A 15,252-nucleotide genomic window follows, 5' to 3' on the forward strand; every position below is an offset into this window, starting at 1 on the left:
AGAACACCAGCGGGGCTCGGACTCGTTTCTGGCGTCTCACCGTGCGGAGGAATTCCGAGCGGCAAACGCGAGACCCAGCGGCGCTTCGGGAATGGACAGAGACTTCTATTCATGCTCACAGTGTACCCAGAGCACTTCCAAAAGTCCACAACATCTGATCTACTCTGGAAATGTTTTAACAACGCCCATTCTCAGACCCCTTACAGAAGTAGGGACCGGTCGGTCTGCCCGGCATCAACCGCGCCAGCGAAGCGATCGGGTGCGCGCAGAAGTTACCCCCCCCCCCCCCCCCCCCCGCCCCCCGCCAAGTCTTTCAGGAATCTTCACTCCTTTATTTTTGCTTAACACATCTCCGATTTCTCCACTGAGTTCCAAGGGGCGCAGGGAACAGCTCAACCCAACCGAAAGCCTCCCGGATCCACAGACGCCGCGTTCCGCGCTCCCGCTGCGCGTCCGGTCCCACAGCGCGGAGCAGAGCCCCGCCGAGCTCAATTGGAGCCGGGATGCGCGGAAGCCAGCGGCTCTGGCTTTGCTTTAGCTTTTGGGGGGAAGGATTACCAGCGCCTGCCACCTTTTGTCCTGTGAGCTGCCGCCTGTGACGGAAAAATTAACGAACAGCCCGCCAGCGAGGTGAAAACACGTCGGGTGCCGGACTCCCCCCTCGCTGCCGACCACCTGTTGAGGCGGGCGCCGAGTTTCCAAACGGGTTCCTTTAAGCCGAGCCGGGGCCCGCCCGGGAGCCAAGGCACAAGGCAGCAGTGAGAAGTTTCCTGAGGCGAGGGCCGCCAACTCCCGCACCCCGCTCCCGGGGAGCTCGGCCTCCCGGGGCGGGGCGCGTCCCCCGGCGGAGGCGGCGGCGGGGCCGGGCGGGCGGGGGTCGCTGCCCGCCGGGGGCAGCGGAGCCTCCGCCCTTCGCTTCGCTGCTTCCCTCCCTCCCTCCTTCCCTCCCTCGCCGCTCGTTCCTTCTCCGCCGCCGCCCGGCCGCGGTGCGGGGAGCGGCGGCCCCGCTTTCCTCCCGGCGGGAACTTCGTGGGGATGGAGGCGGGGGAGCCGGCGGCGGCAGCCGCTCCGAACGGGTCCGGAGCCGGGGCAGAGCCGCCCCGCGGGGAGTTCAACCTCTCCGGGCTGGCCGAGGGCGAGGGGAAGCCCCTCTTTGGGATCGGCATCGAGAACTTCATCACCTTGGTGGTCTTCGGCTTGATCTTCGCCCTGGGGGTGCTGGGCAACTCGCTGGTGATCACGGTGCTGGCGAGGAGCAAGCCGGGCAAGCGCCGCAGCACCACCAACATCTTCATCCTCAACCTCAGCATCGCCGACCTGGCCTACCTGCTCTTCTGCATCCCCTTCCAGTCCACAGTCTACGTGCTCCCCACCTGGGTGCTGGGCGCCTTCATCTGCAAGTTCATCCACTACTTCTTCACAGTCTCCATGCTGGTGAGCATCTTCACGCTCTCGGCCATGTCCGTGGACCGCTACGTGGCCATCGTGCACTCCCGACGCTCCTCAGCCTTGCGTGTTTCCCGCAACGCGCTGCTGGGTGTGGGTCTCATATGGGCGCTCTCCTTCGCCATGGCCTCCCCCGTGGCCCACCACCAGCGCCTCTTCCACCGCGAGGCCAGCAACCAGACCTTTTGCTGGGAGCACTGGCCCAGCCCACGCCACAAGAAGGTCTACGTGGTCTGCACATTCGTCTTCGGCTATCTGCTACCACTGCTGCTCATCTCCTTTTGCTATGCCAAGGTGGGGCAAAGCAGGTCATGGTGAAGGGGATATGAAAAGGATGGGGGAGACACAATGGTGGCGGGTGCCCATGAGCTGTGGGGACACCTCTGAGCACGTGGAGGGACGTGGCACTGTCGGGAGGCAATGGGGCAGGGTTGAGTTTGTGGAGCAAATGGAGAGGGCAGGTTTTGTAGACGAGGGATGGCTGGGGGGCACACACGCACACGTGTGTGTGTGTGGCACAGACCCAGACAGGAACTGCATGGGGCAGGACCAGGGGGCTTCGTCTGGCAATTGCTGGGGTCCCTCTGCCAGATGTCCTTGTTGCAAAGTGCTAAGAAGCCCCCGTGCTCTGCTGCTTTCTCTGTCGACACGTCTCTGCTGTCTTCTTGCAGTGCTGCATGAGGACTTCAAGTTGAACTAAAGTACAACAAAGCAACAAGTTGTTCAGGCTTCAGATGGAGCACTGCAGTTGTTCAAAATGCAGTGCACTGAAAAAATGGCACAAATCCACCAGGCTGGTCTCATCCAGCTGATGGGTGAAGAGCAAAAGGCGCATCACGCTGCCTGGTCCCTGTGAGCCCTGTCTTGCCCCAGTTTGAGTGGGAGGTTTACCTCCGACTTCAGCAAGGGCAGATGGTGCTAGGGAGCAAGAGCGTGAGGACCCAGGTAGGAAAAAACAATAAGTAAGGGTGCCTGAAAGAGGGTATTTAATGACTTTTCTGCTCAGGTAAACTGCCACGTTTTTCTCTGACTATGAATTGCAGCCTTCAGCATAGGGTCTGCTGCTGGCTGCTGGGCAGGATCTGGAGCACCGGCTGCTACCTGCTGAGTTAGGCAGAGATCCTCCTGCAGCTGCGCCTGCAACCTTCAGGAGCAGGATTTCTCCTTAGGCACTAATTTGTATTTAAGAGGATAGGTCTGCTCTTGCGCGTAAGGACTGCTTAAGTATTGAGAAGCCAGTTCTTAAGTTGGCAAGTTTGATAGATGTAATTAAAGTTATTAATTTGAATAACTTTATGTTCTGTTCAGTTCTGTATGTTACATCAGTTTCATTGTGATGTGCAAATTAAGGCTAGATGGCATCCAACTCTGCTAAAACCACGTTATGCAGAACTCCAAGAACAACACTTCTAAATTACTGTTTGTGATGAAACGTCTGACCTGCCAAGTGGAGAAGAAATACATTTTTCATGCATAAACCGAATTCTGTTTTCCCTGGATGAGTGTACTGTTATTTCATCTACAGTGGTGAATATGACTGAGCTGTGAGGGGAATGAAACTTGCTGTAGCCATAGATCATCAGAGTTTTAAGAAAATACTACATATTTCAGGGAGAATGTTACAAAATGTGTGCAGAGGGAGATTTTCAGCCATTAAGAATTCTTCTATTTTTCAAAGCCAAAGCATCTTCAGTACCAGCCTTCAAAGCCTAACTATATGACAGAAGATTGATAAGTTTTTCAAGATTACGCCAGTCGTGCATAGTATGGGGGGGGGGGGGGAAGGAAATATGCTTAAATAAGATTTAAGTGTAGCAAATATAACACACCATGTTGTTACAAAGCACCACTACAGTGGTAGATATCTCAATATTAGTATGAATATGTAGTTAAAGAAGAAAACAGAGCAACTCAAGGTGAAATACGTGCCCAGAACAAGTTCACAAAATCAAGGCCACTCAAAGTTACAACTAAAATCTTATGCTTAAATTATTTCCAGGCTACGATCTCACCCTGGCTTGGTGATGTGTTTTGAGCCTGTGTGTGTGATCCTGCTTGCCATGGTGTCAGGCTGGAAGATCCAGCCTGAGGGGATGAGTTATACCTAGGAGATACCTGGTATTCCCATCGGCGTCAACAAAGCTGGAAAATGCCGTGACTTGTACAAGGCTGTTGGAGGTATTTGTACCCTGCAGCGTAAAGGCTCATTCCTGCCCTCATCAGGAGCCACTGGCAAATCTCCCAACTGCAATATTTTGGCACGTGGGGCAGGGTGAGGGAGAAATTAGGAATGGTGGGAGTTGAAAATCGGAGTTGATGTTTTACATTTGTCAAAGTCTGTGCTACTCTCACAGGTCTCAAGCAAAGTGGTCACGGCGAGCTGTTATTGATGTCTCTAAAGCACTGTGAAGTACTACAAGTATTTTGGCTTCTGAATGCACGTAGGGTTAGAGGATCGCTGCTCAGAAGCCTCAGAAGTATTAGAAAAATAAATGCATTAGTTTCTTACGGATCTTAGTTTCTGAGATCCATGAACTGTGGATCAGCTAAATGACGCAATCATCCAATACAGTAGATTAAGACAAAGGAGACTTATTTCTCAATCTGAATATATCGACTTTTCTAGACTCCTTTAAGGCAGTTCTGTGTTCTTTTTATAAGCAAATTGCAATTGAACTTTCAGTTTTGAAAGTCTCATTTTTTAGGCACTCTAATAGGGAGCAGAGTTCTTTCTCTCTCTCACTCTCTCTTAAATTATCATAGGAGAGATTTGTGTTTTCCACAGTGGACGGCAATGCTGTTATGACCTACAGAAGTGCCAAAATAGTGCTAGATATTTGGAGGCAGTGTCCTCCCACAAAATCAGAACTGGAAATCTCATGTGCTCTTAAGGAAGAGATTTATGAGATCGTGCTCTGTGTCATGTATGTACGGCTACCCGTTTCATCTCTCCCACAGATAACTGGTTCAGTTTCAACCAAATTTGCTACAGGAGCAAAAATATCAGAAAGAATGATATTTCCCTAGTTTTGTGAACACAGGAGTCAGCGGAGAAGGTGGAGAGTCTTTGTCATCTTCTTTCCTTTACAGAGAGTCAGTTTGCACTCATCTGTTAAATATCAGACAAGCCATAGCAGGAAGAGGTCTTATGTAGCATCTGCTCATGGAGGAGACACATCTTTTTGGGAACAAACGTTCAAGAAATCACAAATCCATAGGAAACCAGCTTTTGTTGGCTCACAGAACTACTCTTGATAGGAGCTTACTACTCCAGCCAGTGGAGCAGTGATATGTATTGTTACTGGTTGAGTTACAGTGCTGCATACTTGTAGACAGCCTGTATTCTCATTTTTTTTATTGCTTATCATATGACTTGCCATGTTTTTTTAATACTGAGTTTTAGTATGTGTTTTGTAACATTGCTACTACATTTGCTCGCTTAAAGGGCAAAGTAGTAAGTGATTCCCAGCGAGCTTCTAACAGTTGACATCTGCCAGGATAGTGCAATGTGACAACTGAGTTTGGGTGCCTCTGCTTTTGAGTACCCAGTCTTGAGGATTCAGTCTTTGAAAGTGAAAGTCAGGCCTCTTTCAATCAATGTTGGACACCTAAAATCCTTAGAAAACTTCTCCTTTTATAGATGTATAATGTTAAAAGCTTTTTTAAAGAAAAGATTTCTCACCTTAAGAATGTTTCCATTATTGTCTATCATTCTGAACATTCTGAGTTCATGGAAGTCATGCATGATTTATAGACTTGGTTAACAGTAAGCCATAAAAAGTAGGAGCCTCAACATAAAATACAAGCTTATGTGGTTCTGGGTTTAAGATATTATATGCTAAATTTTGCTGAGCAGCGAGGGAAAACTTTACTAAACTGCACTGAAAAGGAAAATAAAGGGTATGACATATTAGCAACACTATGAAGTGAAAGTGGGGGAAGGATCTGTTGTGACAATAGAAGTAGCAGCATTACTTTAAAAAATGGATTGTGATCAATGGCACTCAAATTCAAATCAGGTTCATACTACAAAATATGGTTCAGAATGTAATGCTCACATTATGTCTCAGTCAAACGAGCAGTTCATTCTTATTAGACAATGACCTTGGGCAGGCTTTCCTGCTGCATGATTTTCGGTGGCTGATAATGGAGGTGTAGTCAGTGGAATGATTATATACAGACAGAGAGGAAATATGCTTTGCAATAGTGTAGGCTTCTAACTTTTACAAGTCATGACTTATGAGAATAGGCACAGATAGTTTAAGCTATTTTTTGCTCTCTCCCTTATTGGAAAAATCCCTTTCTCAACTTGTTTTGGTCATAGTCCCTCAGCCTGGGCTCTCAAACCGTCTTGAATTTAGTCCCTGAAAAAACTAGGGAAAAAATAGAAAAAAGGAATGAGTAGTCTGTAGGCAAAATCCAGGGCCTCGCAAATGCCATCAGTGGTAGTTGTGGTAGTACAGCCTAGACCAGGTAGGAACTTCTTATATTTTTATGTTCCTACAAGTTTCCGTACACCCTCTTTCACAACAGCACAACTTTCTTCCCAAAGCACCCCACCCTCATCTCCAAAAAACAGGAAAGCTGTTCCTTGCCCGAGAGCCAGATATGATCTGTGATCAACAGGTACATGAAAGCTGGAGCTAGAAAAGTTTCATGTCAAGAATAAATTTTTCCACTGAGCTGAGGTTTCAAAAAACGTAACACCTGATGAGAACAGGTTGTGACCTATTTTTTAGCAAGGTGAGTATTTCATTCCGCGAGTTAAAAATGCTCGTGCACATGTATTAGTGGATATTTTGAAAGACTTTCTTCAGAGAAATAACCTGAGACAAATTAACCTGAGACATGTGGAATTATTATTCATCCAGGTGAAGTGACAGTGGCTGTTAGAGGAACAATTGGTTACTTGTTGGCCCAGAGAATTGGAATGGGGCAGTGAAGTGTCCTTGATCTGCCTTGTAGTGTTTGTGCATAAGGCTCTCAGTATCCCTCCATGGCCTTCTGTGTAGGTCTCAGTGCTGTTCCACTGCTGTTGATACGTAATTACATTCTGCCTATTTCTCTTGCTGCCAGTTTGCATACCACCTGGTGCACTGCCATGTAGAGCCAGCATGTTTTCACTGAAAAGACTTATTTTATGAAGTACGTGTATAATCTGAAAGAGAGGAAGTTGAGAAGGATTCATTGGAAGGTTATAATCTAAATCTTCAACAACACCTGCCCCCCCCCCCCCAATATCCGATTTAACAACTTTGTCTGATGCATTTTTCTTGGGATTGGAGAGAGATGCAATGTGAAAAATGGTGCTAAAAGTTTCAGAACAATAGAAAAAATGTTTGTGACTTTAAAAGAAGATTTTGTGGTTCTGATTTCTGGGAAGAGCTTATCTGACTTTAGTAGGAACAGCCCATCACTGTAAGCTGTGTGAAGGGGGCACAAAAGGTGAAGTAGCAGTGATGGGAAGTGGAATTCTCTGTATGTTTCCCATGCTTTTCTTGGGTTTTACATTTTTTACCCATGGACTAAGCAATTCAGCTGTCTTGTACACGGTGATGGCAGGTGAAAAAAGAGCGTGTGAGCCAGAGGATCACCTCCCTGGTCTTCTGTGGACCTCAGGGGCTCTCCTTTCTTTCTGGTGTGCTTCATCCTGGAGAAGAAAGAAAGGCTGAAGCCAAAATGGGACCTTCTCAGAGAAAATCCGTTTATTTTTCTCCTGCCTTTCCTGAGCTCAGGTTAGCCTTGGCAGCAGCCTGGCTAGTGTTGCAGAATCAGAAGTGCATGCAGGGCTGAGTCTTTCACACGCAAACCTGCTAGTGCACAGGTAAGCACAAATGAACTGCACTTCCAATGTTAAGTGTCTACAAGTAATTTTAATTTTTATTGCTGTTTGTGGTTTGCTGGTAGCTATGAGTAGATACTTAAAAAGTGCAATCCACTGACGGGCTATGGTTATCACAAATATAATTTATTTCTTTTAATTCTTTTTGTATGTTTTTAAGACTCAAATGCCAGAGTGGGAACAAGTCTACAGGTCATCTGGCCTGGTCTGTGTCGTGGTTAGCCATGCAGGCCAAAGAGAACAGAGAAAATGTCCCCAGATGGTATAAGAGAATTTGAATTTGTATCCTTTTCCCCACCTCATGAAGTCTCCTTATAAGCCCTAAAATTCAGTGTTATATTCCTTAAAAAAAATGCTTTTAGTGCTAGATGATCTTACCTATGAGTTCTGGATGATCTTACTTGTTAAATTGTTCTCAGTTCATCGTAGAGCTATGCAAAGTGCAACCTAACATCATCATCTAGCTGAGCTCTACACTCTGACACTTTCTCTAAAAAAATTCCTCTTGTTGTATTTTAATTAAACCCTGGAGTTGAATTAAGCATCTCCTTTTTTTAATTCTGTATGGTTTACAACTTGTTAAACACGTTCAACTGAAGAGCATATTCCCTGCCCCCCATGCATACAAATCATGCCGTACGAATATGTTAGATTCAGTTAATAATGACGGCAGATAAAGTAGGGCATGCACCTCCATGCATCCACTATCCAAAATCTTATGTGTAAATCATTATGTTAAAATTTGGACCCTGCTCTTGGATGATGAGCCTTTTCGAGACATAGTTTTAAAAATTACTTGTGAAAGGTACCTGACAAATATCATAAAATTGTTGATAAAGGTCATTCCTCATGTGAGATACATTGTAGTACAAATTATTTTTGAAAGCCTAAGCTTCTTTCGAAGATCAAATAGCACCAGCATCCTGATTATATTAATCAAACATCCATCTCAAGAAAGCAAATTATGCAAGTGACTCAGAAAAGCTCTGACTCAAAACATACACTTTTTATGTTATGTGCAGTAAATGTCGTTCTAAATTAACAAGAAATTTTTATGCACGAAGAATGATTGCTAATTCTAGTGCATAATAGATTTCCATTTGTTGCCTTGTTCATTGGTAATGTGTATTTGTTGTGTAATACATCTGAATTTTTATATAAGAATTCAGTTCTGGTCTGCTTTGTATTTGTTCATTCACACAAAAGCAGATATGTAATTCCTTTGGATTTTATACTGTGCACTTTTGAAATGTGTATGTTGGGTCGGCGATGTTTGCAAGAGACTCATGCAGTACTGGAGAGCATAGTCTAAAATAGATGGGTTTGAATTTTAGAAAATGGTGAAATACAAGATGCAAATTAATCTTTTCAGGTTCTTAATCATCTGCATAAGAAGTTGAGAAATATGTCAAAGAAGTCAGAAGCGTCCAAGAAAAAGGTAGATTGCTTTCTTTACCAATATTTGTTTATATTTCAGTTTTATGGCTAAGCTGATTTGTTATTGTATTGCTTGTTGCCAAAGATGTAATGGAGAGAAGGAATTAAGATGAAGTATTTTATGACGTATTCAGTGTCTCTCTGACTGTAGCAAGCTTGGAATCTTTTCTGATCTGAGTTTTACATCGCAGTGCATCAAGCCATTACCCATATTTTTAGCTTCAGAGCATCTGAAATTTAGACATGGAGAGACAACCTGTCTCCAATATTAAATGGGGCCTTTTGCCTCACAGGTATTTTCCCCCAACTTGTTAATTTTTTTTAATTCCTTTTTTTAACTACCTGAATTTTTTAATGATTTATGAAGAATTCCTAGGTTATATGATAAGACTTTAAAATGAGGTTTATTGTGCTTCCTGATAAGAGTCTGATAAGAGACTTTTAAGGATTCTGCAATTCTTCTCCTCATTTTCCACAAAATGTTCTTTTCTCTTATGTTTAAGACTTGAGTTATATACTGGTTACAAGTAGAATTGTGAAAGGTCTTTAAAGCAGAATATAAGCTTTGCGATTTGGAACAATATTTGAAAGATGTGTTAATGTATTGAATTTGTCAGCTAATATAAAATGGTTCTGATTTTTGAGCAGACTTGACCACAGTAATCATTTGACTAACTTCTCAGTTTATGAATGTGGACTCAGAAAGACCCCTTAGGCTACAGCTCCTCATTTGATCTGATCACTGTTACCATATGGGCATGCAGACTGTCTGCAATGTAAATGAGATATACATGGGCTCAACAGGGAAAAAGTAATGTTATTTATGCATTCTCTAGTTTTTTGAAAAAGATCCTAGTCAATAGATTTTAATTCCTAGAACTAAAAGCATTCTAGCCCTCATTCCATAAAATACTTACCATATACATTTGCACTTAATGTCATCAAGGCCAAAGGTGTAGTTTTCGAAGGTGTTCTGTACATTGCCATCTCTACTCTCATCTAAATTAATCTCAAACAGCAAATATCTCTGCGTTTGCTCTAAACACTAACTCTTAGAAATTGCAAGAAAAACCAGATCTGGCTAGGAACCAGCTTTTGTAGCTTCAGGGAAAAGTGTTATGGATATGCACAGGACTGCTTCGACAAATCAGGGTTCAGTAACCAAAGGACAAAAAAACCAGCATCCCAAAACTTTTTTTTGCCTTGGAAAATAAGTTTCTAATCCTAAGGCCTAATTCATGTTTTTCAGAGCAACTCTGTTTTCACTAGTGTGCTGTTTCTCTCTGGTTACTGTATCTTTCTTCTTTTCCTTCTACTGTTTTGTTAAGAGTGCGTTTCAGGCTTAATTATACCTTTCTAGCTTTATTCAAACATTTCTGAAAATTTCAGTAGTAGAATCTTAAAATTAATTTGCTATATGTGTGGAAAAAAGTTAATGAAAAATATGAATGTCCCTAAAGGCTATTTTTTGTGCTTTTTGGTCACAAAGCATCGATATTAAAATCATGTATTTCAGGTGGGTTTTATTTGCTGCTGAGAAACCCTAAGCAAGCTCCCGTTAGGTAAACAAGAGCTGCCCTTTAGTGGTACCTTGGTTGCAAGGCATAGTGGTGGTTTTGGAAAGGTAAGCTCTGAGGTTAGGCGGAGGATGGCTGCCCAGGGAGGTTGTGGAGTCTCCTTCTCTGGAGATATTGAAGACCCGCCTGGAAGCGGTCCTGTGCAGCCTGCTCTGGGTGACCCTGCTTTGGCAGGGAGTTGGACCAGATGACCCACAGAGGTCCCTTCCAACCCCGACCATTCTATGATTCTATGATTCTATGGGATGAAGCAGATGATGTGAGGTTTCCTAATGCAAACCTACTTATTCTGCACATACGAAATACCTTAAGTAACATAGGAGAGACACATGGTCAACCTCTGCTTTCAGGAGCATCCGTACAGTCTATTGAAAGTCAGTGATTTTCCTGGTGTATTTTTTTTTAATTTTTTTTTTTTTTTTTAGAATTTTGAACAAATTGACGTAATATGCCTCTTTCGAAAAAATAGTGCATGCGGTATCCAGGCAGTTTGTTTTTAGCTGGAATATTAACATATTGAAGAGATCAGAGAATGAACTGCTCTTAATTTATACTTCCTTATAAGCAGGTATTCTCCTGATGAGACCTGAAAGACAACATACTTGTGTGGTTGGTTGTTAGTGGCAACTGAGTTAAACTCCGTAGGGCTAAGTAGAGGAACGGCTGGTGAAAACAGATGAAGCCTTGAGACTGAACAAGTTATATTTACTGCAGTTACAATGTCCTTTGGCTTCTGTTTTGAGATTTTGCTGACCAACAACAGTACCTGTCATAAGTTTTTTTGGCCTGTTGCCACAAAAATCAAACTTTTTTTTTTCTGTAAGTTTCTATACATTAAACAATGTTGTAATTAGGTAGGTCAGTCTGAATTATTACTGAGCATTAAATCAATTTGAGAAGCATAGACCAAGTTCAATAAGCTAGCAAAAAGTGTAAGTATTCTCTGTGCTGCAGTATTCATCACTCTGTGGCCAGTGGGTTGCTTTGCCTGTGAAGAGCCTCCGTTATCTGAAAAATCATGTTGTAAAGTGTTGATATAGTAATTATAATGATCCATAACATGGTATGTTTTGGAATTAATATTAGGCTTTTATTAGGAGAGTGATTTGGTTGAAAAGAGGTACTTGTTAGAGAAGTAGATATTAATTAGTTGAGCAACTGCAAAGCACATACTGTTTCTGAAGCAAGTGAAAGCTAAAGAAAACATTGACAGTCAAACTCCACTGTGCCCTGGCAGAATACCTTTAGCATCTGAGAGATCTGTGCTGACTGATACTGGAGCTGTCTGGATGGATCTAATGAGCTAGATGGCCCTTCCTCTCACAAATAATGACACTGGAGTCAGCAGGCAGCACCGAGGATATTGTGTTCTGTTTTTCTGAGTTCAGTGTTTGGCGGTGAGCTTTAATTTCCAGATTGGTTTTGACAATGTGCAATCACAATTTCAAGCTCGGTTTTTTTTCCCTAGTTGTATCCCAGAATGTTGTTGCATGACTCCCCCTGTGGAAATTTTATTTTTGAAGAAGAGACTTTCAAAAAAAACCCTGCTGCTTTGTAGGTGCTTGAGCAAAGTGTTTGTCTGACTGCTCTAAGCTCTTCCACTCGTTGCCTTCATATGCAATAGATCTCTCTTGAAATTCTGGTCAGAAATCCTTGTGCGCCATGCTAAAATATAGGTCATTAGATCTGGATGAGATTTCCCCAAGACCCATGTTACCATGACTTTACATCAAGCTTATGCCCACCTCAGAAAAGGCTAGGCTTCTGTGTAGGGAATCAGGAGCATCATTCTGTACCTTCGAGCATAGTTATAGATTTGCCTTTTACTGTGGCATTTTTGAGGCTAAGGTTCTCCTTGCAATAGTTCGCTGCACAAAACAAAGCCCATATAGGTAATGGAGTAAAAGCAGTAATAAATATTTGAAAGCGTGTTCTCTCTCAGTATACCCTTTTCCCCCCAAATAAAGGTTTTGAAGCAGGTTTAAAGCTGATTCTTCAAGTGCTCATCAGACATCTGTGTTTTCCTTTCCCTGTCTCAGACAGCGCAGACTGTGTTGGTGGTGGTAGTGGTTTTTGGCATCTCCTGGCTGCCGCATCACGTGATCCATCTCTGGGCTGAATTTGGAGTTTTCCCGCTGACTCAAGCCTCCTTTCTCTTCCGAGTAACTGCACACTGCCTGGCTTACAGCAATTCTTCTGTGAACCCGATTATATACGCATTTCTCTCTGAAAATTTTAGGAAGGCCTACAAACAAGTCTTCAAATGCCAGATAGGTAACGAGTCACCTCTGGATGATGCTAAGGAAAATAGAAGTCGGATAGATACACCACCATCTACCAACTGTACACACGTGTGAACTTTGAAAAGTCCTGTATGTTGGCTCTTCATTTGTGTGAACTAAACACCTAGAAAACGAAGCACAATGAGCTTTATCCTGGGTTTGTCTTGATATAGCTAATTGCTATTTAAGGCACTGAAGTTGCGTTTGTAGCAAAATTTTGTGAAACTGGTATGAAAGAAAACTAAGTTGGTCTTTTGCATCTTAAATGGCTTTGTCAAATGAAGCTCTTGGACCTTTAAAAGACACTTGAGGAAAAAAATGTTGTAGATGGTCTGTATTCTTACCCACTAAGAACACAGTCTGTAAACATTCAAATGTACAAGAAGGAAATGTTGATATGGACAAGTAGCTTTCTGACATCTTACTCCATCAAAGTGAAGAGATGGCTAAACTTTCTGTCTTATAGATAATAAATACCAAGGTACTATGTTTTCAGAGAGGAAAGCTTTTGTTCTAGTTCAGATTGGTTTGACAATGCCTTTTCGCTTTTTAAAGTGAAGCTGGGCTCTGATTCAGAATTGAAATAACCCAGGTACAACTTGAGGCAATTGCTTTAAAGAGGAAATGCTAATTTTATCTGTTTAGCTGTCTTTTTAATGTAACATACTGAGTGATGATGGATTTTTTTTTCCACTTCATATGCCTGCCTTTCTGTATACACAGAACTTCTGTGTACGCTATAAAAGATTTTGTTTATGGCCTGTATGTAGTTGTAACAAAATGAGGATTTGTGTCTATCTGAGGGAAGCTTTTCTTCGTGTGTTGCATGTGCATGTGTGTGTGTGTGTTCCGTCAACTTTATAGACTTTGAGATGGAGATACAGTTTTAAATGTGCAATATATACATATGTTTTAAAATATATTCCATAAAGAAATTCTGGGCAATGCTTAAGCATTTAAAAATAGCATTCCCTTAAAAGTTGTAGGAAGGGCTTGATATCATGTAGCTCTAATTTGGAAAAATTCAGAAGGATGCATTTAAATCAATACAAAGTATATAAGGTAAATGGCCCAATTCTGCAAATTCTTAAATAAGATTAATAGTTTCAGCAGTTTTATAAAAGTACTTAATATATCTTTAAGTGGTAAACCACTGAAGAAATAGCAGAAGGGCACTCAGTCTTTTGAGAACATTGTTGTTACCTGGAGTAAGATATGCTTTTACCTTTTTTATTAATGACCCATAGACTTATAGAGCAAATTAAGTTGAAGGAACCTCCAGACATCCTCTCAAGACAGGGCTGCCCTCAGAGTTGGGTTGCTTCCTTGTCTAGACAAGTTTTGAAAACTTCTAAGGATGGAAATTCAGTATTTTTGGGGGGCAACCTGTGCCAGTGCCTCATCACCCTCACTGAAATATCTTTTCCTATCCCTGGTTGGGATTTCCGTTGCTGTAGCTCGTGACCATTGCCTTCTGTCCTTGCTCTGTGTACGTAAGTCTTCGCTTTAACTAATGCGTAATTTAAGATGGCAATTAAATCTCCCCCCAGCTTTCTCTTCTGAAACAATGCATCACTCTCTGTCTCTCCTCGTTTGTTGTGCTCCAGTCCCCTGGCTGGATCAGTGCCTTTCCACGGCCTTCCTCCGGTGTATCCATCCCTCTTGTGAAATGGGGTGTTCAGAACTGAACAGTGTGTTCCAGATGTGGCCTCACGAGCACCGAGTAGACTAATTGCTTCCTTTGACCCGTTGGTTAATTCTTGCTAATACAGCCCAGTGTTGCAGTAATTTATTGCTGCAAGGGTACATTGCTGACTCATATTTAATTTCTGCTTTACAAGCACTCTTGTGTCCTTTCCTGCAGAATTGCACTGAGTCCCAGCCCAAGTTTCAGGACTTTGCTTTTGGCTTTACTAAACTACATGTGTTTGATGCCTGTTACCTCCATTCTTCCAGCTTATCAAGGGCCCTCTGAAAGGCAGCCCTGCTCTCCAGCATGTCCACCGCTCCCTTGGGTGTGGTATCGCATGCAAACTTGCTGAGAGAGTCCCGCACCCTTGTCTGGGTCTTTGAAGATGCTAAATAGTGTTGACCAGATGCTCTGTCAGATTCCTTTTTCTCCACAAAATTGCTTTTAAAAATAAAAGTTTGGTGTGGTGGAACCACATCAACTGTGGAGGGTTAGTTCACATGAAAATGTGTACGTTTATGTGTCAGTATTGTCTGCCTGGAATCAATAAAATAATACTGAAGACATGCTTATGTGTGGTGTTTGTGTCTATTCTTTCATATGAAGAGACAGTTTGATAATATTGCACAAAATATATGAAAAAAACGTGAATTGGAGAAGAAGGGTTTATCTGTGCAGGAAAGCATTTTCTGGGTTAGGATTCAGGTTGGTAAACACAGCTTAGAACAGCGTTGAAGTTCCTTTGAATTTTCATCACCCACTAACCACTCAAGTTATTAAAGCACTATCAGAATTCAGCTGAATTTAGAACATATTAGGAGATTCTACAGCTTTGAGGTTATATTTTCTTGCTTTTAAAAATTTGCTTGTGATTTTATTACTTTGAAGAAAAAATTACAATGTAAATATGTGATTTTATGAAGTTAACATGCTGAGTTTATGGTTTCATCTGGAAAAGGCTTTTTTTCCTTAATTGTA

At 42.6% G+C, this 15,252-nt stretch overlaps 1 protein-coding gene across 1 annotated transcript; it reads left to right on the forward strand.

The window, feature by feature from the left end:
• The first annotated feature begins 987 nt into the window (after positions 1-987).
• Positions 988-14,807, forward strand: GALR1 (galanin receptor 1). The gene is made up of 3 exons (XM_009939622.2): positions 988-1,740; positions 8,661-8,726; positions 12,342-14,807. The coding sequence occupies exons 1-3, from the start codon at positions 1,036-1,038 to the stop codon at positions 12,657-12,659; spliced, it is 1,089 nt and encodes a 362-aa protein (XP_009937924.2). The 5' UTR covers positions 988-1,035; the 3' UTR covers positions 12,660-14,807.
• The last annotated feature ends 445 nt before the right edge of the window (positions 14,808-15,252 follow it).

This window comes from Opisthocomus hoazin, chromosome 3, assembly GCF_030867145.1.
Source record: "Opisthocomus hoazin isolate bOpiHoa1 chromosome 3, bOpiHoa1.hap1, whole genome shotgun sequence".
NCBI lineage: Eukaryota > Metazoa > Chordata > Aves > Opisthocomiformes > Opisthocomidae > Opisthocomus > Opisthocomus hoazin.

Coding starts and splice junctions, on each gene's coding strand:
- GALR1 (XM_009939622.2), top strand. CDS start 1,036: ATGGAGGCGGGGGAGCCGGCGGCGGCAGCCGCTCCGAACGGGTCCGGA. Junction 1,741..8,660: donor TCTCCTTTTGCTATGCCAAG/GTGGGGCAAAGC, acceptor TAATCTTTTCAG/GTTCTTAATCATCTGCATAA. Junction 8,727..12,341: donor CAGAAGCGTCCAAGAAAAAG/GTAGATTGCTTT, acceptor TCCCTGTCTCAG/ACAGCGCAGACTGTGTTGGT.